The sequence below is a fragment of the Phacochoerus africanus genome, chromosome 7, assembly GCF_016906955.1.
Source record: "Phacochoerus africanus isolate WHEZ1 chromosome 7, ROS_Pafr_v1, whole genome shotgun sequence".
Lineage (NCBI taxonomy): Eukaryota > Metazoa > Chordata > Mammalia > Artiodactyla > Suidae > Phacochoerus > Phacochoerus africanus.
In genome coordinates this window covers 21302926-21326444 of record NC_062550.1, presented here as the reverse complement: position 1 = coordinate 21326444, position 23519 = coordinate 21302926, and the positions used below count along the sequence as shown (strand labels likewise).

Below are 23519 nucleotides of genomic sequence, written 5' to 3'. Positions count from 1 at the left end.
GAGCCCAGTCCAGTGTTGGCAGGCGTCTGGAACTGAAGCCCTCGAGTTAGAAAAAAAAAATCGTCAGTGGTGCAGAACACATAGTTTTTGCAGGGCTGCCCCTGAGGCTGAAGCAATGAAGAAACTGCTACCGTAGTTATTCATTTCCTATCCCCTAGACGGTAGGTAGTTGTGATGTAGTGGCAAGAGCACTGGGAGTCGTGCAATCCTACCCTCTCATAGCTTTGATACTTTAGATCGGTTCCGTAACCGTTCTGGGCTTTAGTGTCTCCATCTGAAAGGCGTGGATAACAAAACCGCCTACCTCACAGGTTGTCGTTAAAAGTAAGCGAAAGTGTGTACCTGAACTCGTTCGGCCCACTCTATAAAGTATTTTAAAGACAGCTTTCGAGCCGTAACTTCTCCCCACCCCCAACCACGCACGGTACCAACCGGCAGTCGCCACTAACGTAGCCTGCCCCCCTCCTAAGGCATCATGGGCTGTGAAGTTCTTTGCTGGCCACACCCTCGTTCACGGTCACGGAAGTGAGAACTACGCCTCCCAGGATGCTGCTGTGAGGCCTCCCCCGCGGCCGCCCTCTACTCCGCCCTCCTTGCGCACAGACTCCTGGGTTATGTAGTCCTAGATCCGCACTGGATCGCCGGCAAAAAGGCTCGGAGGAACCACAAACCCCAGAAGCCCTCGCATCCACCCTTCTCCCTCCCCTCCTGGAGTCGGAGTGCTGTTTTTGTTGTTGGTGAAAGGTGAGGGAACAGCTGATCCGTCTGTGGGGTAAGAAACTTGGCCTAATTTGGGGGCGGTCTTATGGGGGGCCACCCCACTTTCAAGCCTGTGAAAGGATCATCCAAGGGAACCGGTAAAGGGGGGTGGAGGAGCGTTTGGGTGTTAACACTTTCCGTACTGGAGAAGCCACCCCCACAGTTTTGAGAGTTCGTGGTCTCAGGGGGGCCGTGATCAAGGGGATACCCAGTCACTGTTCTCGCCTCCATCTCAGTCTTTCTTTATAAAGCTTGAAACGCTTAAGGGAGTTGAGGGAGGCCGAAGTCTGCTTATTCTCAGCCAGGCAAGACTTGGCCTCACAAACCTTCCCGTTCCCTTCTCCCCCAGCCACCCTCCGCCCCACCTCAATCTAAAGGCCTTTACGACACTGAATTCCTGGAGGAAAACATTACAAGGTGTAGAACGTCAAAGAACTCTGAAGCCCTACAGCGTGGGGGGATGGGACAACCCCCCCCCCCCCCCCCCCCCGGCAAAGCAAACAACCGAATCAGGCTACACATACACACTTTAGGTGCCCAGTGCTCTCTTTCAGGCCTGGGGATATTTCCAGCTGTTAGGATTTTTTTTTTGTAGGGAGTATATGGGGTTCCCCCGGCTTAGATCTTTGAGGACAATTCACCCCCTCCTGGAAAGCCAGAAGAATTGTATTTAGAAAAAACATGGGCTGGTTTTAAGTAAGGATTTTTCAGAGATAAAAATTCAGAGAAACCTCTTGTCCTCAATTCAGTCTCTATTTTGGAGGAAGACGTAGCTTCTTTCTGTAGAGCTGGCCCATCTTGCCTTCTCTAAGGCGTTTCTGTCTTCTTTTAAAGTCTCTACCCACCTGCCTTCAGCCTCAGTGTGGGTTTGTGGTGTTTGGGGGCGTGCATATGACTAGTGCCTGTGGCTGACACAGGAGGAAGATTAGTGAGCTAGAGAGGAGAGATGACAAGGGCCATCTCGCAGGCCTGGCCTGAGGAGTTCTCTTGCTTGTTATCCTTCTTCATCCCACCCCCATTCTTTCCAGTGAACTTTCCCCACCTAGCTTGGAACATCTCTTCCTCTCAATCCCTCCTATAGCATGCCTCCAACTACCAATCTGAGCAGCTGGAAGGATTAAGGCACTTGGAATTAAGGCTTAGGGGAGCAGAGAGAAAATGGGGAGGGAAATACGAGAGCTGGGTTCACATAGAGTCAGACCAGTAGGTTTCTAACCCTGCTCCTGGCAAGACCTGAAGAGAAGAATGTGAGGTTCTTTTGGAACTCTCTTTCCTTCTCTCAACATCATGTGTACCTTTCCCCATCCCAAGACCCCTTACTTCAGTCTGTCCCTGCCCCAGGGGTGGGGCTTTCCTGGCTCCAGGCCCCCACATTCCATCTCCCCACAGCACCACGTTCCTGCTGAGTGTTTCACTCCACCCTTGAAGCAGCCGCCTCCAGCATTCTTGACTTCCTGGAGTAATGATTGAAAACCTGTCTTTCCTTATATCCTCCTTTTTGCTCTGTCTCTTGGATGAGAGTGCAAGCTTTTTTTTTTTTTTTTTTTTTTTTTTTAATCCATGGTAGATAACCGAGAGACAGAAAATGAGGGGTCAGGGGCTTGGGAACTGGGCTATTGTTCCCCCAGCCTTATTCCAGCTCTGAAGACTCACTCATTCCTTTCAGGGATAAGTTCAGGTGTCATAAGTCATTCCCGGGTAGAGCTTGAGTGGGCAAGGAGACCCATTCAGGATGCTGGGGCGCTGCACCTCATTTGGAGTTTGAATTCAAGTGTCAGAAGATGGGCAGGCGGGAAGTGGGACGAAAAGATGAGGCTGAAGCATTTGGAATGTTCAAGACTGTTAAGAGATGGAAAAGGCGAGACTAAGGGAGGCAGAGACTGAGGTTTGGTCAATGCACCTGTGAAGAGGGAGTCTCGAAATTAGAGCGATTCCTCTAGGAGGGGGTCTGTGATCAGAGAAGTTTCAGTGGGAGACAGGATGGAATCTGACCCAGAAGGCCAGACCTGTGCCCTCGAGACTAAGATTGATACCTTTAAAGGGTCCTATAACTCTCAGGGGCTGGAAACCAGATGTACCTACACCTCCAGGTGTTGTGGCAGGAGCTGGGGGTAGGTAGGGACAGAGTTGGGAGGGGGGCAGAGAGATGGAGGAGAGAGACTTTAGGGTATTAAATCGTTATTTCATAGGAGGGCAGACATCTGGAGGGCAGAATGGAAGAATCATCACTAAGCCGGGCACCATCCCGGGGTGGAGTCAGCTTTCTGAACGTAGCCCGGACCTACATCCCCAACACCAAGGTGGAGTGTCACTACACACTTCCCCCAGGCACCGTGCCCAGTGCCAGCGACTGGATTGGCATCTTCAAGGTATCCCTGGAACCCTTTTGGCTCAGGTTTAGGGGCCACGGGTTGGTTGGAGTGATTTGGGAACGATTTGGCTCCTGGCTCCTCAATCTCATGATGGCAGAAAAGAAGGGAGAAAGATGTCACAGATGACAGAGGCCATCTGTGTGAGCAAAGCCCATCTTCTCCCCGTCTTAGCCTTGCTCTTTCCTGACGCACCATCCCTCCACCTTCCCGGCTCTCACATCCTTGCCGCTGCAACACCATCCTCCCCGCCCCTGGTCCCCTGCCCTTTTCCCCGCCCACAGCTGGTGGTGCCATCACCATACCCCTCGCCCACGGTGGGCTTTCACAGGTGGAGGCTGCCTGCGTTCGGGATTACCACACGTTTGTGTGGTCCTCGGTGCCTGAAGGTGTAACTGATGGTTCCCCCATCCACACCAGTGTCCAGTTCCAAGGTACAAGGGAAGGTGGAAAACCGGGAGGGACGAGTAAGGGGGTGGAAGTTTGGAAGACAGTGGTGGGCTCAGCAGATACAGAATCATGGGATTTTCACAGATTCAGGGATTCAGGCAGGGAAGGAACTGTTGAGGGCCGCTAATTCCGCCTCCTATGGAATGTGGAATTAGAGGCTGGGGAAGAGAGAAAAGTGGCATCTTATATTAACCAAAAGATGGTCATTCAGTTCTGAAAGACCTGAGTTCAAATCTCAGCACTGATACTTAACAAGCTGTTCGACCTTGGGCAAGTTACTTATCTTCTCTGTATATTAACAGTAAAAGGTGGGAGTTCCTGTTGTGGCTCAGCAGTTACAAATCCAACTAGTATCCATGAGGACATGGGATCAATCCCTGACCTCACTCACTGGGTTAAGGATCCAACATTGCCATGGCTGTGGCATAGGCTGGCAGCTGCAGCTCCGATTCAGCTGCTAGCTTGGGAACTTCCATGTGCCGCTGGTGTAGCCCTAAAACACACATACACCAAAAAAAAAAAAAAAAAAAAAACAAAACAAAAAAAACAGTAAAAGGCGATGCCAGGCGTGCGGGGACAATATGAAGATTTTAAATGATACAGATAGAGCTGTTAACAAAGTGCCTGGTACATAATGGACACCATTACCCGTAAGTGGTAAGTGGTATTGTGTTGTTGTTACTGAAGAGAGTAGGTTTGGGAAAGAGAGGGCTAGGCAGAAAAGAAGGAGAAGAGTATCTCAGGGATCAGAAAGAGCCTGTGGGAGGCAGAGGGGAGAGGAAAACAGTCTGTGGCACAGGGAGCAAGGCGCTGGAACCCCTTGATGATAAGACACACCAAGGGAGGGGGGACCTGCTGCGCCCTTGAGGTCCTGGGTCTGTTCTTCTTCCCGCAGCCAGCTACCTGCCCAAACCGGGAGCCCAGCTCTACCAGTTCCGGTATGTGAACCGCCAGGGCCGGGTGTGTGGGCAGAGCCCCCCTTTCCAGTTCCGCGAGCCCCGGCCCATGGATGAACTGGTGACCCTGGAGGAGACTGACGGTGGCTCTGACATCCTGCTGGTTGTCCCCAAAGCAACTGTGCTGCAGGTGAGAACAGAACAGAGCTACTACCTGGCTAGGGCGCAGGAGGATAGCATCATAAGGGGCCCCTTCCCGCTTCACCCGCCCCTCACTGTAGCCTCAACCAAAGACCTCACTGGGAATTACCCAAGGCCTTGCCTTCACGACAGTCTCAGTCCAACACAGACAGACATGCACATGTAGGGTAGGAGAGCAAGCCACCCACAAGCCAGTGTCACCCAAGATTTCATAAGAACATTTTTTGCCTTCCTTCCCTCAAGGCTACATCCTGCCCTGGGCCCTCAGGGAAGATGCCAAGGGTAGAGGGAGGCTGCTTGGGGAAGGAATGTTCCAAGGAAGGGGAGGATGAGAGCTGCTTCCAGAACGAGTGAGGAGTGAGAGCAGATAGGTCGACCCAGACCTGCACCACCCAGTGACCGGAGCCACTACCCACATGTGACTCTTGAGCGCTTGAAATGTGATGGGTGTAAATTGAGATCCACTGTATGAATAAGAAACATAGTATTTTTTTAAAAAAAGAGGGAATTCCCTGGTGGTCTAGTCCCTTGGCTCTTTCACTGCTGCAGCCCAAGTTCACTCCTTGGTCTAGAAATTGTGATCCCACATTAGGCCACTGCATGCCACAGCCAAAAAAATACATGCGTGCATGCACGCATGCATGTGCATGCACATAATTAAAAATTTTGAAAAGAATGTAAAAGATTTCAATAATTCTTTATATTGATTAAATGTTGAGATGATAATATTTTGGACAGACTGGGTTAGATAAAATATTGTTAAAATGAATTCCACATATTTCTTAGTATTTTTCTTAAGTGTCTACTTGAAAAAAAATTTTTTTTCTTTTGCTTTTTTTAGGGCTGCACCTGAGGCATTTGGAGGTTCCCAGGCCAGGGGTCCACTTGAAGCTATAGCTGCCAGCACCACAGCCACAGCAATGCCAGATCCAAGCTGTGTCTGTGACCTACAGCACAGCTCACGGCAATGCCACATCCTTAACACACTGAGCGAGGCCAGAGATTGAACTCGCAACCTCATGGTTCCCAGTCGGATTTGCTTCTGCTGTGCCACAACGGGAACTCCAAAATTTTTTGAGGATATATGTAGCTTCTATCATTTTTCTGTTGGACTGAATAAAGAAGAATTAGGACATGGAGGCAGATGTTAGCAAGGAGGACTTCCTGAAGGAAGATGAGAACAGGGCCAGGTGGGGAGGGAGTCCATGCCCCAGACAAGAGGACAGGCCTGAGGAAGGCTCAGAAAGTAGGAACAAGTAGTTTGTAATTTCAACAAACTCCTGCCCCCTGGAACCTTCTAAACACATGCAATCAACACAAGAATAGAAAGAAGATGTTTATATCTTATGTAAATCAGAGATGGGTGAGCTCCTACCCACTGTTCTGTTCTGTTTTTATTCATTGTGCTCATTTAAACCTTACAGTCGGGAGTTCCCGTCGTGGCGCGGTGGTTAACAAATCCGACTAGGAACCACAAAGTTGCAGGTTCGATCGCTGCCTTTGCTCAGTGGGTTAACGATCCAGCATTGCCGTGAGCTGTGGTGTAGGTCGCAGACGCAGCTCGGATCCCAAGTTGCTGTGGCTCTGGTGTAGACTGGCAGCTACAGCTCCAATTAGACCCCTAGCCTGGGAACCTCCATATGCCGTGGGAGCGGCCCAAGAAATGGCAAAAAGACCAAAAAAAAACAAAAAAAAACAAAAAAACGAAACTCTCTAGTTGGTTGTTTGGAGGTGTGTGTGAGATAATGCCCAGCACAGAGTAAATGCTCAATAAAGTTTAAGGACTAATACTGCTCAGAAAGAAAAGAAAAAAAAAAAAAACTTACAGCAGCCCAGGCTGAGGGATCATGTTACAGATGAGGAGAGAGACTCAGAGAAGTTTAGTGACTTGTTCAAAGTCACCTCGCTAGTAAACATTGTATTGGAGATTTAAACCCACATCTGGGGGTTCCCGTTCTGTGAGGACACGGGTTCCATCCCTGGCCTCCCTCAGTGGGTCAGGGGTCCAGTGTTGCCAGAGCTGTGCTGTAGGTCACAAATTCAGCTGGGACCCTGCATTGCTGTGGCTGTGGTGTAGGCCACCAGCTGTGATGTAGGCTGGCAGCTACAGCTCCGGTTCGATCCCTATCCTGGGAACTTCCATATGCAGCAGGTGTGGCCCTAAAACACACACACACAAAAAAAAGACAAATGCAGATCTGTCTGACTTCAGGACAGGAATGGTAAAATGAGGGGGGAGCCATCTGCTTTGTCTGTGTGAATTGAAAAAGACTTCACCAGATGAGGGGTTCCTGTAATTGCTGGGCAAAGGAGGGGCCAGGCCTTGGGTGGGAAGAGGTAAGGGGTTGGGCAGTTAGAGTGCCGCAAGCTGGTGTATCTGATGGGTGGTGGGCAGGATTCAGTCGCCTACCAGGCCTCTCCTGACACCTCTTCCTAGCCTGGACTGATAACTTCCCAGCCCTGAAAGGTATCTGCAGAGTGGTGGGGATGGGACCTCGCAACGGGCACTTCACGGGCAGAACCCCCCCCCCCGCCCCTTTTCTCATCTTGTCCCCTGTAGAACCAGCTGGATGAAAGCCAGCAAGAGAGGAATGACCTGATGCAGCTGAAGCTGCAGCTGGAGGGTCAGGTGACGGAGCTGAGGAGCCGAGTACAGGAGCTTGAGACGGCCCTGGCAACCACCAGGCAGGAGCATGCGGAGCTTTCGGAGCAGTACAAGGTGGGGGTTGGGCCTTTGGAGGGAGGGGCTTGGATACACACTTGGGGTCCAAAAACTGAACCCAGGGGAGACGTTAGTGGGCTGTTAAGATGATTCTGACATCAAAGATACAGATTTGGGAGTTACTGTTGTAGCTCAGCAGAAACGAATGTGCCTAGTATCCATGAGGATGCAGGTTCGATCCCTGGCCTTGCTCAGTGGGTTAAGGATCCCGCATTGCCGTGAACTGTGGTGTAGGTCACAGATGCAGCTCGGATCTGGCATTGCTGTGACTGTGGTGTAGGCCATCAGCTACAGCTCTGATTTGACCCCTAGCCTGAGAACTTACATATGCCATGGGTATGGCCCTAAAAAAACAAACAAAAAAAAGATACAAGTTTAAGACGTCACAAATAGGCTTAAACTGGTTATGACAGGAGCTATGTCCCAAATTTATAGTGAGACTCAAGTTCTTGGATCACAGGAATGCTGAGTTAGGATGGAGGTGGCCATAAACACCAGGAAGGGAATGTTTCTTTTACAAGGAAGGTGACCACGTAGGAAGTGGATAGTCGAACGCAGGAATCCTCCTCCGAAGCCTTTGCTCCACTCTTTGAGAGATGAGTCTCACCTTCTTCCTTCCTGGGGAACCTTAATTCCAGGGGCTTGCCCGGTCCCATGGCGAGCTCACGGAAGAGAGGGACATCCTGAGCCGGCAACAGGGAGACCACGTGGCCCGCATCCTGGAGCTGGAAGAGGACATCCAGACCATCAGTGAGAAAGTGCTGACGAAGGAGGTGGAGCTGGACAGGTGAGGGGACCTCCTCGAACCCCACTATTTCCCTTCCCTTCCTCAGGAACCCCAGCCTCCCATTTCAGGCACGCAAAACCTGCTCTCTGGAGTTCCTGTCATTGCGCAGCGGAAACGAATCCAACTAGGAACCATGAGGTTGTAGGTTCGGTCCCTGGCCCCATTCAGTGGGTTAAGGATCTGGCATTGCCATGGGCTGTGGTGTAGGTCGCAGACGTAGCTTGGATCTGGCATGACTGTGGCTGTGGCTGTGGCCGGCAGCTGTAGCTCAAATTAGACCCCTAGCCTGGGAACCTCCGTATGCCGTGGGTATGGCCCTAAAAAAGACAAAGAGACAAACAAACAAACAAACAAACAAACAAAAAAACCAAACCTGCTTTCCATCTCACATGGTTTCTCCTTCCCTTCTCAGCCTCACTCACGGTATTCTAGTTATTGGGGCTTTTTCTGCCAAGCTCTCTTCCATATTTCCTAACCTGTTCTGTATTCCTTGAGAGGTACTCGTGGTTACTGTTTATTGTGCGGCAGATACTAAGCAGGAGCTAGGGGTGGAAGACTGGAAGAAGAGAATGGACGGAATGGTCAAGGCAAGATAGGAGAGGATGGATTTCAGATTTTACCCCAGCAAAGCATGAGATTAGACTCTGTTCTCTCTATTAGGAAATATCAGAACTGGTGATTCAGAAATGTTACGGGATCTCTGCCCTGAAAAAAGGTACAAATCATAGAATCTTAGCAATGGGAGGAATGTAAGGTATTTAAGAGGGTATGTGAGGGAAGATCACTACCTCAAGAGGTAGCCTCTTTCTTTCTTTCTTTTTTTTTATGGTTGCACCCATGGCCTGCGGAAGTTTCAGGGCCAGAGATCAAACCTGCATCACAGCAGCGACCCGCAGGTCAACTCCAGCAGCCTCTTTTCAATGTCAGACAGCTATCATTTTTATTTCTCTTATAACATAACTACCCTTCTATAACTTTCACTCACTGGTTCTGGTTTAGACCTTTGGAGCCACATGAAATAAATTTCTTCTGCCAGACAACTATTATTTCTACCAAATAGCACAAATATTGGCCACCTCTCATTCTAGTCCTTCAGATTTTTACATCAAATGGCATAATTAAGTTTCTTTCATTCATCACTGGTATAGATTTGATGGGTTTTTTTAATTTTATTTATTTTTATCTTTATTTTATTTTATTTTTTTGCCTTTTCTAGGGCTGCACCCATAGCATATGGAGATTCCCAGGCTAGGGGTGTAATCGGAGCTGTAGCTGCCGACCTATGCCAGAGCCACTGCAATGCTGGATCCTTAACCCACCAAGCAAGGCCAGGTATCGAACCTGCAACCTCATGGTTCTTAGTCGGATTCCTTAACCACTGAGCCACGACGGGAACTCCTGATATTTTCGTTTAAAAAAAAAAAAAAACTTTTTAAAGGCAAAGGCATGCTATCCAAGACCAGGAGTAAAAGGAGGGTTGATCCCTGAGGCTTCTTCAGTCCAGGATATGTTAGTCTTGCCCTGGCAAGATACTAAATGTCTAGGTTCTAAATCACGAAATAGAAAAGTAGGGATCAAACCGAGCATCTGGAAAAGATCAGGGACTGTCTACACAAGGGGTCAACAAACTATGGCCCACGTGCCAAATCCAGCCTGCCACATAGTTGTGTTTTTTTTTTAAATGGCCGCACCCATGCATATGGAGGTTCCCAGGCTAGGGGTCGAATCAGAGCTGCAGCTGCCATCCTACACCACAGCCACAGCAATGCTAGATCTGACCTACCCCACAGCTCATGGCAATGTCAGGTCATTAACCTCCTGAGCAAGAACAGGCATCAAACCCACATCCTCATGGATGCTAGTGGGATTCATTACCACTGAGCCAGGACAGGAACTCCTGGCCTGCCACATAGTTTTGTATAGCCCACAAAGGTAAGAATGGTTTAGACAATTTTTTTTGTTTTTGGCCAGAGCATGCAGAAGTTCTCAGGATAGGGATCAAACCCAAGCCACAGCAGTAACCAGAGCCATAACAGTGAGAACACTGAGTCCTTAACCACTAGGATACCAGAGAACTCCCTTGACAATTTTTAATGATTGTAAAACAAAAAAATAATATTTTGTGATATGAAAATCATATGAAATTTAACTCCATTGTTCATAAATAAAGTTTTATGGGACCAGCCATGTTCATTTACGTATTGTCTATGACTGCTTCCACACTCCAATGGCTTGCAGAACCTAAAATATTTACCACTAGGCCTTTTACAGAAAATATCTGCCAACTTCTGATCAAAAGTTTATTGAGGGGAGTTCCTGTCGAATCCAACTAGGAACCATGAGGTTGCGGGTTCGATCCCTGGCCTTGCTCAGTGGGTTAAGGATCCAGCATTGCCATGAGCTGTGGTGTAGGTTGCAGACGAGGCTCGGATCCGGAGTTGCTGTAGGCTCTGGTGTAGGCTGATGGCTACGGCTCAGATTAGACCCCTAGCCTGGGAATCTCCATATGCCGCGGGTGCGGCCCTAGAAAAGGCCAAAAGACAAAAAAAAAAAAAGTTTATTAGGAGTTCCCTGGTGGCCTAGTGGTCAGGACTCAGCACTTTCACCACTGCAGCCCAGGATCAACCCCTGGTCTGGGAACTGAGATCCTACTTAAAGGCACTGCATGCGAGAGCCCCACCCCAAAAAAAGTTTATCATCAATAATGACTGCTCCTTTTCTAGAAAAAGCTAGATTCTAGCCTAGATTTAGTGCAAACTGGGAAGCCACCAGCAGAACATCCCTTAAAATAATACGTATCGGAGTTCCCATCGTGGCGCAGTGGTTGAGGAATCCGACTGGGAACCATGGGGTTGCGGGTTCGATCCCTGGCCTTGCTCAGTGGGTTAAGGATCCCGCATTGCTGTGGCTGTGGCGTGGGCCAGCAGCTACAGCTCCGATTGGACCCCTAGCCTGGGAACCTCCATATGCCTCAGTAACAGCTCAAGAGGGGGCAAAAAGACAAAAAAATAAATAAATAAATAAATAAATAAAATAATACATAGAGAGGAGTTCCCACTATGGGGCAGTGGGTTAATAATCTGGCTTGTCTCTATGGAGGTGCTGGTTCTCTCTCCAACCCAAGCCCTTGGGTTAAGGATCTGACATTGCCACAGCTGCAGTTCCTGGCCTGGGAACTTCCATATGTTGCCGGTGCGGCCAAAAAGAAAAGCAAAAGTGATACATAAAGATAAAAGAACAACTGTTTATTCTGGATCATGCTCTGAAACCAGGAATCTTGGGTACTTGGGGCTTAGAACTGGATCATCTTGTTGTGGGGATTTGAGCATCCCAGAGAGAAGTGGAGGCCTGGTCTAGAGGAGCCCCAGCAGAAAAGTCGGAGTCCTTTGGTCCTTCTCTGGTGATCTGTTACCTGACATTGCATCCACCACTCACAGGGTTAGAGACACGGTGAAGGCCCTGACTCGGGAACAAGAGAAGCTCCTTGGGCAGCTGAAGGAAGTCCAGGCAGACAAGGAGCAAAGCGAGGTAAGGGCTCAGAGCTGGTTTGCTTTCTCAGTTGTCTCTCCAGTGTTTATTGAGTCCCTTCTGACTTCTGGACTCTAAAGGGGATAAAAATGTAGAAAAGACACTGTGTGCACTCTCCTGGGGAATGTTGGGATTAGTCAAAGTGGAAAATAACGTCACCAGAGACATATAATAAAGTGTCAAGATTCCCCACAGAGGTGAATGTCAGCACATCTGGGTAGGAACATTAGAAAAGGCTTTTAGGAGTTCCCGTCGTGGCGCAGTGGTTAACGAATCCGACTGGGAACCATGAGGTTGCAGGTTCCCTTCCCTGGCCTCGCTCAGTGGGTTAAGGATCCGGTGTTGCCTTGAGCTGTGGTGTAGGTCGCAGACATGGCTCAGATCCCACGTTGCTGTAGCTCTGGCGTAGGCAAGCGTCTACAGCTCCGATTAGACCCCTAGCTTGGGAACCTCCATATGCCGTGGGAAGCAGCCCTAAAAAAGACCAAAAAAAAAAAAAAAAAGGCTTTTAAAAAGGGCATAAACTAGCTTGGCATGTTCAAACTTTTTTAGCAATAGAAACTTTTCCTCCCCGCCACCCTAATTACATCTTAGGTGGAACCTCACTGAATGAGTAAGAGCCATGTATTATTACTCTAAATTTACTTTTATAAATTCAACATTTACTTATAAAGTAACAAAAGCAGTTAGGTAGTTTGAGCTATACCAAACTTTGAAATTGGAGGTTATGGAGGACTGTTCTGTGAGCCTCAGCAGCTAATGTGTTTCTGTAACCTGTTGGGGTTGTGCAGTATTCAGAGCACCCTGAGCACCCTGAGTCTCATACAGAAGCAGATGCAAATGATAACAATTTTTAAGCTGTCTACCTTGCGATCTGTTTGCTCTTCACTTCAATAGAAAATATGATCCACGTTGCTGTGGCTGTGGTGTAGGCCGGTGGCTGCAGCTCCGATTCGACCCCTAGCCTGGGAACCTCCATATGCCGAGGGAGCGGCCCAAAGAAATAGCAAAAAGACAAAAAAAAAAAAAGAAAGTAAAAAAAAGAAAATATGATCAATGGGAGTTCCCATCGTAGCTCAGTGCTTAATGGACCTTACTAGCATCCATGAAGATGAGGGTTCCATCCCTGGCCTCACTCAGTGGGTCAGGGATCCAGCGTTGCAGTGAGCTGTGGGGTAGGGCACAGACGTGGCTCAGATCTGGTGTTACTGTGGCTGTGGTGTAGGCCAGTGGCTAGAGCTCTGATTTGACCCCTAGCCTGGGAACCTCCATATGCCTTGGGTGGGGCCCTAAAAAGACAAAAGGACAAAAAAAAAATATGATGGAAACTTTCTCCTGAGGTTTGCACAAAAATGAATTAACCTGGATGCACACGAGTGGATTGATCATCTCCAGTGTGTTAACTTGTGAGTTTGTACATTGTTTTTTTAACCTAGTTTTTCATAATTTAGGAGAAGTTGAAACCAGATATTTGCAGAATCTCTAAATGGCTTCATCAGAACCCTAGGCTTCTGTGGAAGATGGTTTGAAAACCATTTGCTCAGTAGGAAAGAGCAGGTGGAATTTGAGATGAAAGGGAGACCATCCTAGGACAAGAAGAAGCATGAGCGAAGGCATAGCATCTAGAACACTCAGGGCAGTTGAATGTGTGGGCGAAGGGTTTGAAGTAAGGCCTAGGTTTGTCACGGTTCTTGAGTTTAGACTTTATCCGCTAAGTAGTGAGAGGCACGGATGATTTTTTTTGTGTGTCTTTTTGCCTTTTCTAGGGCCGCTCCTGCGGCATATGGAGGTTCCCAGGCTAGGGGTCTATCGGAGGCCTACGCCACAGCCACAGCAACACAGGATCCAAGCCACATCTGCAGCCTACACCACAGCTCACGGCAGCGCCGGATCCTTAACCCACTGAGCAAGGCCAGGGATCAAACCTGCAACCTCATGGTTCCTAGTCAGATTCGTTAACCACTGAGCCATGACTGGAACTCAACGGATGATTTTCAAGTGGAGCATGTGTACCTAAAAAGATTAAAGTGATCGACTCATGGGGAGTTCCCTTGTGGTGCACTGGGTTAAGGATCCAGCATTGTCACTGCTATGGGTTCGATCCCTGGCCCAGAAACTTTCATATCCCCTGGGCATGGCCCCCCAAAAAAAAAGTGATTGCCTTGGAGAAAATAAACTAGTTGTGCGATTATTCAGCAGTCCAAGCAAGAAATGATCAAAGCCCGAGCTAACTAGAACATGGCAACAGTAGAAAAGAGAAAATGACTGTGAACAAGATGGAGGTTGAAGAAGCATCCATTCTGGAGTTCCAGTTGTGGCCCAACAGTAATGAACCCAACCAGTATCCATGAGTATGCAAGTCTGATCCCTGGCCTCGATCAGCGGGTTAAGGATCCAACATTGCTATGAGCGGTGGTGTGATTGACAGACTCGGATCCTCTGTTGCTGTGGCTATGGTGTAGACCAGCAGCTGCAGCTCCAATTCAGCCCCTAACCTGGGAACTTACATATTCCTCAGGTGTAGTCCTAAAAAGCAAAAAAAAAAAAAATCATCCATCCTATGGGCTGCTAGGGAGAGAACAGAAGCTATGTATGGCACCAGGGTATACAGCCTGAAGTCTTAGAAAATAGTACCATGGACAGAAACAGCAGAGGCAAGGACCAGGGTGGAGTAGGAGGTAGAATGCGCTGAGTGCGGGGGACCTGCAGGACACCCGGATTGAGTTTTGATCTGAAAGAAAGTTCGAGGGAGTTCTTCCGGCACAGCGGGTTAAGGATCCCACATTGTCACTACAGCTGTGGGGTGAGTTCGATGCCACAGACAAAGCCGAAAGAATAACTAAGTAAGTGGGGAAGCAGAGATAGGGCATAGGAAGCCTAGACTTGAGTAAGATCCCAGGCTGTGCCACTGGAGACCCTGGGTTGGTCAGGATTGGGTCACTTGGCCTTCAGAACCCAAGCAGGGCTGGCAAGGGCCCAATGCTCCAGTGTGTGTTAAATCTGAGGAGTGGAACCCTGGCCTCTCATCACAGAGGCCCACCCCCCTGGCCACCCCCAAATACATCTACTTTTCCTCACCTTCTCTCTTCCTTCATCAGGCCGAGCTCCAGATGGCACAACAGGAGAACCGTCGCTTGAATTTGGAGCTGCAGGAGGCCAAGGGCCGGCAGGAGGAGCAAAGCGCTCAGGCCCAGAGACTGAAGGACAAGGTGGCCCAGATGAAGGACACTCTGGGCCAGGCCCAGCAGCGGGTGGTGAGTGAAGCCCCTGGGCAGCGGAAGTAGAGAATGTTCCAAGAGCTGGTTGTTGACGGGTCTGGGGGAAGAGACATGGCTCAAGCCTCAGCAACCCAGGCCTGAGTCCTGATGCGGTGGGGGAGAGGCAGGAGCCTGGCTACCGTCATGCTTCTCAAGTGACTCCCTGGGACCCCTGATCCCATCTCCTCCTTTCTCCTGAGGCTGAGTTGGAGCCCCTGAAGGAGCAGCTTCGAGGGGCCCAGGAGCTTGCAGCCTCGAGCCAGCAGAAAGCCACCCTTCTTGGGGAGGAGCTGGCCAGCACAGCGGGAGCCAGGGACCGCACCATAGCCGAGCTGCACCGCAGCCGCCTGGAAGTGGCCGGAGTCAACGGCAGGCTGGCTGAGCTCAGTCTGCACTTGAAGGAAGAGAAGAGCCAGTGGAGCAAGGAGCGAGCGGGGTTGCTGCAGAGTGTGGAGGTAGAGGGCTGGGGGGACCCCCTGGCTGCTACCTCCCGCCCCCACCCCAACCCCTGTGTGGTCAGATCCCCTGGGAGGAGAGAAACAGGGGTGAGAAGCTCCGAGGGCTAGGGGTGGGGAGGGGCTGTGAGCGAGGTACATGCACCACTAGGTGCGGCCCCTCCCTGGGTGGAGTGGCCAGATCCTGCTCCCCACAGCACCTGCCTTGGTTATCATGTTGATTCAGACATTCATCACTCTAGGCACCCGGCCCTGCTGTGCTGCCCATTCCTGATCGCCTTCACTGGCTGGCGGGGGGGGGGGGGGGGGCTTCCTCTTCTTGGGAGTGGGGCTCACAGAGAATGAGGAAGGCAAGAAGGGGAAGCCGCTCCAAAATACCCCGTTAAATGAGGAAGAGACACAGCGAGGCCGGCGCTCTTGCCAGCCGCCTCCCTTTTCCTTCACCTTTACACTCCCATGTTCCTTTTCGGCACCTCCTAGGCAGAGAAGGACAAGATCCTGAAGCTGAGTGCGGAGATACTGCGACTGGAAAAGGCAGTGCAGGAGGAGAAGACCCAGAACCAAGCGTTCAAAACTGAACTGGCCCGGGAAAAGGACTCTAGCCTGGTGAGGTGCCCGGCCACCTGAGGGTCCTGCGCCAGCACGTCCCGGGGCATCGGCGCCCCTTCCTATCTGGGCCACAGGCTCCCAAGTGCTAGGTGTTCGCATCTCTGTTGGCCGCCATCCCACATGCACGCCCGAGACCGTGTTGCCGTGTCCCTTTCAGCTCTGGGTACACATTCTGGGCCCAGTAGGGATGACTTGGGAGAACTCTGGAGTGCCCCTGCTGTGACCCCAGCCCAGAGGCAGTCACCCAGGTCGCCCCTCAAGAGGCGGAGACTAGGACTCAGATAAGTGGGGGACAAGACAAGGAGTCACAGAAGAGTGACAGGGCCTCCCCTGTGTGTGTCGGGGTGAGCCAAGGCCCAGAGGGTTGTGGTTCTAGATTGTTGTGTCCAGGTTCCTAGAGCCCAGGTTCTGGGAGGTCCATTGCAGGCTCCAGATTCCATCGGGCCCTCTCCCCGCAGGTGCAGTTGTCAGAGAGTAAGCGGGAGCTGACGGAGCTGCGGTCGGCCCTGCGCGTGCTCCAGAAGGAGAAGGAGCAGCTTCAGGAGGAGAAGCAGGTAAGAAGCCATAACTCAGGGCCCCCGGATGCCAGAGTGGAGGATGTGAGGGCAAGAAGCTTTGTATCTTCTTGTCATTTCCTGACTTAAACGCCGGTATCCTTAAGAGGCTACAACTGGGACTGTGGATCCTCTTATTAGCTGACTTGGCTGGACAGGGCAGGGTTGCTGGGGGAAGAAGGGGGGTGACAGGACTCCAGGGGAGTGGGTGGGGGTGATGATCTTCCTTAACGTTTGGCGAAGGCGTCTAATCCTGAGGAACACAAAGTTCTTCCTGGATGCCAGGGAAGCCCCTGCAGGGCTGCATGGTTCCCGTCTTCCCAGCCTCTCTCTCTCACCTCTTTCCTCCCCACCTCCAGGAACTGCTGGAGTACATGAGAAAGCTGGAGGCCCGCCTGGAGAAGGTGGCAGACGAGAAGTGGAGCGAGGACCCTGCCACAGAGGATGAGGAGGCCGCTGCAGGCCTGAGTCTGTACACATCCCACCCTCCCCGACCCCCACCCGCACCCCCGTCTTATGCTGCCTCTCCCCCGTTCTACTCCCCGTGATGGGAAAGCTCCACGTACCCCCTCTGGGAGCTGCCTCTGCCTTCTCCGTTTTGTCTTTTTCCTTCCCCAGCCCCAGGCCCTGATTAGTTTAACTGTATCCCTCTTCCCAGAATCCAGAGCTGATCCCACCCTCTAACGCCGCGTCCCTCTTTCTTCTGTGCCCCCTCCCTCGCCTGCAGGCTGCCCGGTGGCTCTGTCAGACTCCGAGGACGAGTCTCCAGAAGACATGAGGCTCCCACCCTATGGCCTGTGTGAGCGTGGAGACCCCGACTCCTCCCCTGCGGGGCCACGAGAGGCTTCTCCCCTGGTTGTCATCAGCCAGCCAGCTCCCATTGCTCCCCACCTCTCAGGGCCAGCCGAGGACAGTAGCTCTGACTCGGTGAGCAGAGAGGGGACATGGAGCAGGGGCAGGACCAAACCCAAGTGGCCCAGCCTCCAGAGCAGGGAGTCTTAGCCGTACAGGGCTGTCTTTGTTCTTAGGGGAGCGGAGGCAGGCCCAGGCCCTCTCCAAGGCCACCCAGTGGATACCAGCCCAAAACCCAGTCTTGCTCAGTAGCCTCACCGCTGCCAGCCCCTCCTCCCCACGCTCATTCTCTTCTTGTCCACCAGCCCCCATCAAAACCCTTCTGCCCCCTCTTAGCACGGCCCTCCGTGAACAATCCCAGTCCAGACTGTTCTTCCCTCACCTGGCCCAGTGAGCTGCTCCCCCGTCTTGGGTCAGCACCCCAAACTCAACCCTATCCCTTTGGTGCCCAGGAGGCTGAAGATGAGAAATCAGTCCTGATGGCAGCTGTGCAGAGTGGCGGTGAGGAAGCCAACCTGCTACTTCCGGAACTGGGCAGTGCCTTCTATGACATGGCCAGGTGAGTGCCAGAGAGGGAGGGTGGCAGGAAGGTGGGAGGATGCCCACGGGAAGGGCATCCAGGTGAACAGTCCCAGCCAAGAGGAGAGGAGTTCTCCTGTGGTGCAGCAGGTTAAAGGATCTGGTGTTGTCACTGCAGCGGCTCAGGTTGCTGCTGTGGCACGGGTTCGATCCCTGGCCTGGGAACTTCTGTGTGCTGGGTGCAGCCAAAAGAAAAAAAGAGAAAAAAGAGGAGATACAGTTGTGGTTGACACAGAAAGTGACCCACCGCCCCAAATCATAGGTGCCTTCAAGTGATCCTCCCCCATTCCGCCCAATGCATGCGTGCACTCACTCAGAGGTCCCGCCTTTAACTGGCTTCTGTGTTGTTCTAGCACCATCTTCCGAGGAGCCCAAATTGCCCTGCATCCCCTCTCTCCTGCCCCTACCCCTTCCCCTACCACCGGGTAAGTATGTAGGTGCCATTGGGGGAGGAAAGGAGGTGACCAAGGCCCCTAGGGACAGGAATAGAGAGAAGATGGGGGTCCAGCCTCCATCTGGTCCCCCCTGAGATGCTGTCCTCCCTGCGGGCCCTCTTGGGCGGGGGATTCAGGTATCAGATTGCCCCCCTGCCTTCCCTTTTCTCCCCCCAGGGCAAGGGGACAGCAGGGGCAGGGGGCACAGAGGTTTTAGCATCCAGCCCCCAGCTTTGCCTGCACGGGAGATGGGCTCAGGGCCGGGAGGGGTGATGCTGTCATCCTTCCAGGCTGGAGCAGGAAGATGAAGGACGATGTCAGACTCATTTTCAGCCTCATTAGGCAGCAGACGGAGATGGAGGGAGGAGAGCAGGAGCTTGGGGGATGGGCTCTGTACTAGAGCCACCAGCAGGGCCCGAAGAAAAGGGCACAGGGAGCCGGGAAACTAAGGCTTCCATTGCAGGGTGGAGAAAGAGAGAGAGGCTGGAAGAGGGAGCCCCCGGGACGATGCGTTGGGAACAGGGTCACTGGGAGCCCAGGTGTGTGGGTCCCCCTCGCCGAGGTCTGCAAGCCAGGATGGCAGCCGAGCACTGACCCTCCCCTCTCCCCCGTCTCTCTCTAGTGGCTTTGCGGTGGGTCCCTTGTCAGAGGCCGGCCCTGAGGGCCCTGCCACCCCCCATGGAAGGAGTGCCCCATTTGTAAGGAGCGCTTCCCAGCCGAGAGCGAGAAGGATGGCCTGGAGCACCATATGGATGGACACTTCTTCTTCAGCACCCAGGACCCCTTCACCTTCGAGTGACCCCCTCCCCAGTACATGCACAAGTACACACTTACACACACATGCATACACTCATGCATAGCCCTACGCTTAGGTGTCACGCCTCTCTTCCCACATGCTCAGCTCCATGATATTCTGTTGCCAGAGAACTGCTCGTATGTGGTTTTCTCCAAGCTCTCCAGCTTCACCCTCTCCTTCCTGGCTCTTCTGTCCAGGCAGCGACTCCTTCTTGGAAGCAGTGGCTGAGTTCACCCCCTGAAAGCGGTTTTGGAGGAACCAAGATAGAGGAGGCCTTCTCCAGGGGGGTGGAATCTCCCCCTCCTGGCCCTGGTTGCTCTGTCACTCACACCTGCCACTGTCCCCCCACCACCACTGCACACACACTCACACACTCACACACACTCTCCCATGCCCCGAAGCCAGTTCCTGGGGCACCCCACCCTCCCTTGTTTGGGGTCCGTGTTTGTTTACCAGAGTTTTTTCTGGGGCCCCCCTTGATATCATGACCTCTCCAGGTCTCTTCCGGTTCTGAGCTGCCCTGGTTCCTCCTTCCGTGCCCCACTGCCTTCTGCTCCCACCCAGCCTTTCCCATACCAGTAGATACTAAGTTTGGAGGTTTCTTTTGTATTTTGGAGGTTTTCTGTGATCTATCTCCTGTCCCTTTCTCCTACCCGCCCCCAACCCCCGGTCCTCACATGGAAATCCATAATGCATTTGTGCCTTCTGTGAGAGATGGGGGGACAAATGGTCCCAGGTGTCCCCACTTCCCAGCCCTCCCTCCCTCCCTTTCCAGGTCCCCCCTCAGCAATAAGAGCTTCCCTCCACCGTCTCCCTCCCCCCCTTGTAGTTGGACAAATATATTTATATGATATGTATAACTATTCTAATAAAATGTGTTCTTATCACAAGGTGTGTCTAGAGCAAAGAAGGTCAAGACCTCTGGCTCTTAGACCTTGGTGGGCAGGGGAGGGACACCCCCCCACACATCTCCCTCTCCTCCCCCACACACACACCCCTGCCAGGGCTGCCTCCTGGCGCCTTGGCAGTGCCTTGGCATGCTGGCCACCTCCAGCGAGAAGAGAGGAGGGAGGGACTTTTGTCTCAAGTGGGGGCTCTGGCTTGGGGATACTGCAATTGCAGGAGGGGGCAAACTAATGGGGAAGGGAAGGGTTTAGCCCCTGGGGTGGGGCAGCATGGAGCCTGGGGTACTGGGCTAAGGTGCCAGCCTTGGAAGTGGGAGGAGGTTTCCACTGCTGAGACCTCCCTCCAAAGCAGCCACCACTGTACCTTGAGCCAAAAGGAAGGCATTGCTCCTGTTAAGAATACACACCTTTGAGTATCCACTTCGTAAAAAATGTCCTAAGCCCCCTACCTCTAAAGATCATTTGAATTCCTCCCATCCCTGCCTCCCTCTCTCCCTCTTGCCGTCTCCACACACCCATATTTACACACTGACTCCACTGTCACCAAAATACATTCATCCACTCTAACCAGCTTCACAGTCTAGACAGACACACACACAGCATCATAAAGCATGTATTAAGGACCTGTGTGCTCACCAAGGCTCTCAGCAATGCCTGACATGAGCCGTGCCTTTAGCCCCCCGTTCTCCATCCCTGTGGCTTCCTTATCAGCTACCCCCCATTCCCTCCGGGGCCCCTGGGTGGGCCCCCCCCATCCCCTCTCTCCAGTCACCTGAGGGTGGGCCCCCCCATCCCCTCTCTCCAGTCACCTGAAACCCTCCTGCTCACCCTCCTTCCAGCCCCACCTGGATGACATCTTACATCCTTCCTTCTTCCCTCACGTTGCTGTCTCCTAGCAACCCCATCTCGTTCCCTGAATCCCTTCCAAGGAAATTAGAGATAATGGATCTCTCCTCTCTCCATCTCAACTCCTCTTTATTGATCCTCCTTTAATGAAAGTTAATTATAACAATGATTTAATTAATAGAATCCCTCTCTTCCTTTATTGCTTCCCGTATTAAGACTATTAATAAATACGAGCTGGGCTGACAGAGGCATCCATCACCCGCCTGGGATTCCCCCCATCCCTCCTTGTTCCCTCCCCTTTATCCCCTCCCTCTCTTGGCCTATAAACTTGCTGGGGTAGTGGGGGTTAATCAGAGAGGAATTATGAGCCAACAGCCCCAGCAGGAGGTGCCTTTAATGAAATCACATGTGATTTATGTCTGGGGGAGGTTGGGGAGGAAAGAATCTGGAACCCAGACATTCTACTTCCAGAAGGGTGGCCCCCTGCTAGTGCAAAAGAGGAGGAAGGGAGATAGAGAGACCAGGGCCTTAACTTCCTCCCCACAGTCCCTGCAAAGCCGCACAGCCCCTGACGGGGGAGCCACATATGTACCTGCCCAAGGCCAATGACACAGAGGCTGCCAGGCTAAAAGCGCTTCTAAGGACTGCAGTGTGGTTCATTCTCACCTCCTTTCTTTCTGCCCAGCCCCGTTTGGGGGTTTTTGGGGGGGAGGGTGGTTTTGTTTGGCAGCACCCACCGCATGCAGAAGTTCCTGGGCGAGGGATGCAACCTCCACCACAGCAGTGACTTGAGCCACAGTAGTGACAACACTAGATCCTTAACCACTAGGCCACAAAGGAACTCCCCCAGCCCAGTTTTGCTTCACCTTCCCAAACCTGCCTGGCACTTCCCTCCTCCATGAAGCCCCCCAGGCCCTCAGCAGACTCCTTGACCTAGGTATCTAGAACTTCCAGGCGTTCCAGTCTCTGCTCTACGTATGTCTTCTGGTGTCCAGTCTGCACTGGAAATTTAGAGCCAGGTCCCTACCTCGCTTATGATTTGCCTACTCCAGGGTCAGGGGCATGACCCCTGGCAAGGGGCGCTCAGGGGAGAGTAACCAACCACGTGGACAGAGAGGGAAGAGAGCTCCTATTCACAGTGTGGTGTTTGGCATCTCAGGCTTCCCACTCTTTCCCTGTTGTAATGGATCATCTCTTTCCCCCTGCTTCCCAGAATCCTTGCAGAAAAGGCTCAAGACCCTGGTGTGGAAGGAAAAGCCAGACCGAGTGGCAGCAAACGGAACTTGGGAGTCCCGACACCACTCCCACTTACAGAAACTCGGCGGCTGCCCGTTACCTACAGGAGCGCAATGCAGGCCCTTCTGTGCCCCAGCCCGGGTCTTCACCAACTTGCCTTTCCACTTCTCATCCCACCCTAAGGAAGCCTGGACTCCAGTTTTACAGAACCGCTCCACAGAAATAGGCACCGCTTTTGCAGGCCTCTGAACACATGCTTGCCCCTCAGCTCAAAAGACACCACCTCTGTGAAGCCTTACTTGATTTCCTTCATCATCCTCAGAGATACCACATATAAAATGTAAAAATTCACTGTATCACGATGACACATGTTTCCTCTCTCTCGTCCATAAGCAGCTTAAAGGCAGGTTCTGTGTATTTCTCATGACCCCAACGTCCAGTACAGAGACTGGCATATAGGGCCCAGTCCTCCAAGAATATTTTTTTTAATTATTGTAAGAAAATATTGCATACATAGAAAAGAACATATACTATGTTCAGATCCAAAGGATAAATAATAATAAAAGACACATTATTGGACTTACTAACCAGCTTTTTAAAAAAATTACCAAGGAGTTCCCATCATGGCTCAGCAGTTAACGAACCCAACTAGTATCCAAGAGGACGCGGGTTTGATCCCTGGCCTCGCTCAGTGGATTAAGGATCTGGCATTGCCATGAGCTGTGGTGTAGGTCGAAGACTCGGCTCAGATCCAGCGTTACTGTGGCTGTGGCATGGGCTGGCACTGTAGCCTCGATTCAACCCCTAGCCTGGGAACCTCTATATGGCTGTGGGTGTGGCCCTAAAAAAAAAGCCAAAAAAAAAAAATTACCAAGGAGTTGCCGTTGTGGCGCAGTGGGAACGAATCCAACTAGGAACCATGAGGGTGCGAGTTTGATCCCTGGCCTCGCTCAGTGGGTTAAGGATCCGGCATTGCTGTGAGCTGTGGGGTAGGTTGCAGACGCAGCTCCAATCTGGTGTGGCTGTGGCTGTGGTGTAGGCCAGCAGCAATAGCTCCGATTGGACCCCTAGCCTGGGAATCTCCATGTGCCGCTGGTGCAGCCCCACAAGGACAAAAGACAGAAAAACAAAAAACAAAAAACAATACCCTTGAAGTGCACTGTGTGGTCGGAAAGAACAGGATGTGATGTCGGTTGGGACAGAGGTATTTCATGCATTAATTCAGAAAAACTTCATAGCGTGTTCTTTATGGGTCAGTTGCTGGGACCGGAGATGGAGCAGTCA

General features: G+C 51.7%; 1 protein-coding gene across 1 annotated transcript; it reads left to right on the top strand.

Moving 5' to 3' along the window:
• The first annotated feature begins 648 nt into the window (after positions 1–648).
• On the top strand, positions 649–20138 carry CALCOCO1 (calcium binding and coiled-coil domain 1). Its single transcript, XM_047786793.1, is given in 16 exon segments — positions 649–772; positions 2949–3128; positions 3460–3562; positions 4474–4664; positions 7236–7394; positions 8036–8184; positions 11622–11712; positions 14811–14966; positions 15170–15424; positions 15905–16030; positions 16492–16587; positions 16947–17055; positions 17315–17514; positions 17892–17998; positions 19075–19127; positions 19130–20138. Coding segments are annotated over 15 exon segments (2073 nt in total). The 5' UTR covers positions 649–772; positions 2949–2972; the 3' UTR covers positions 19252–20138.
• The last annotated feature ends 3381 nt before the right edge of the window (positions 20139–23519 follow it).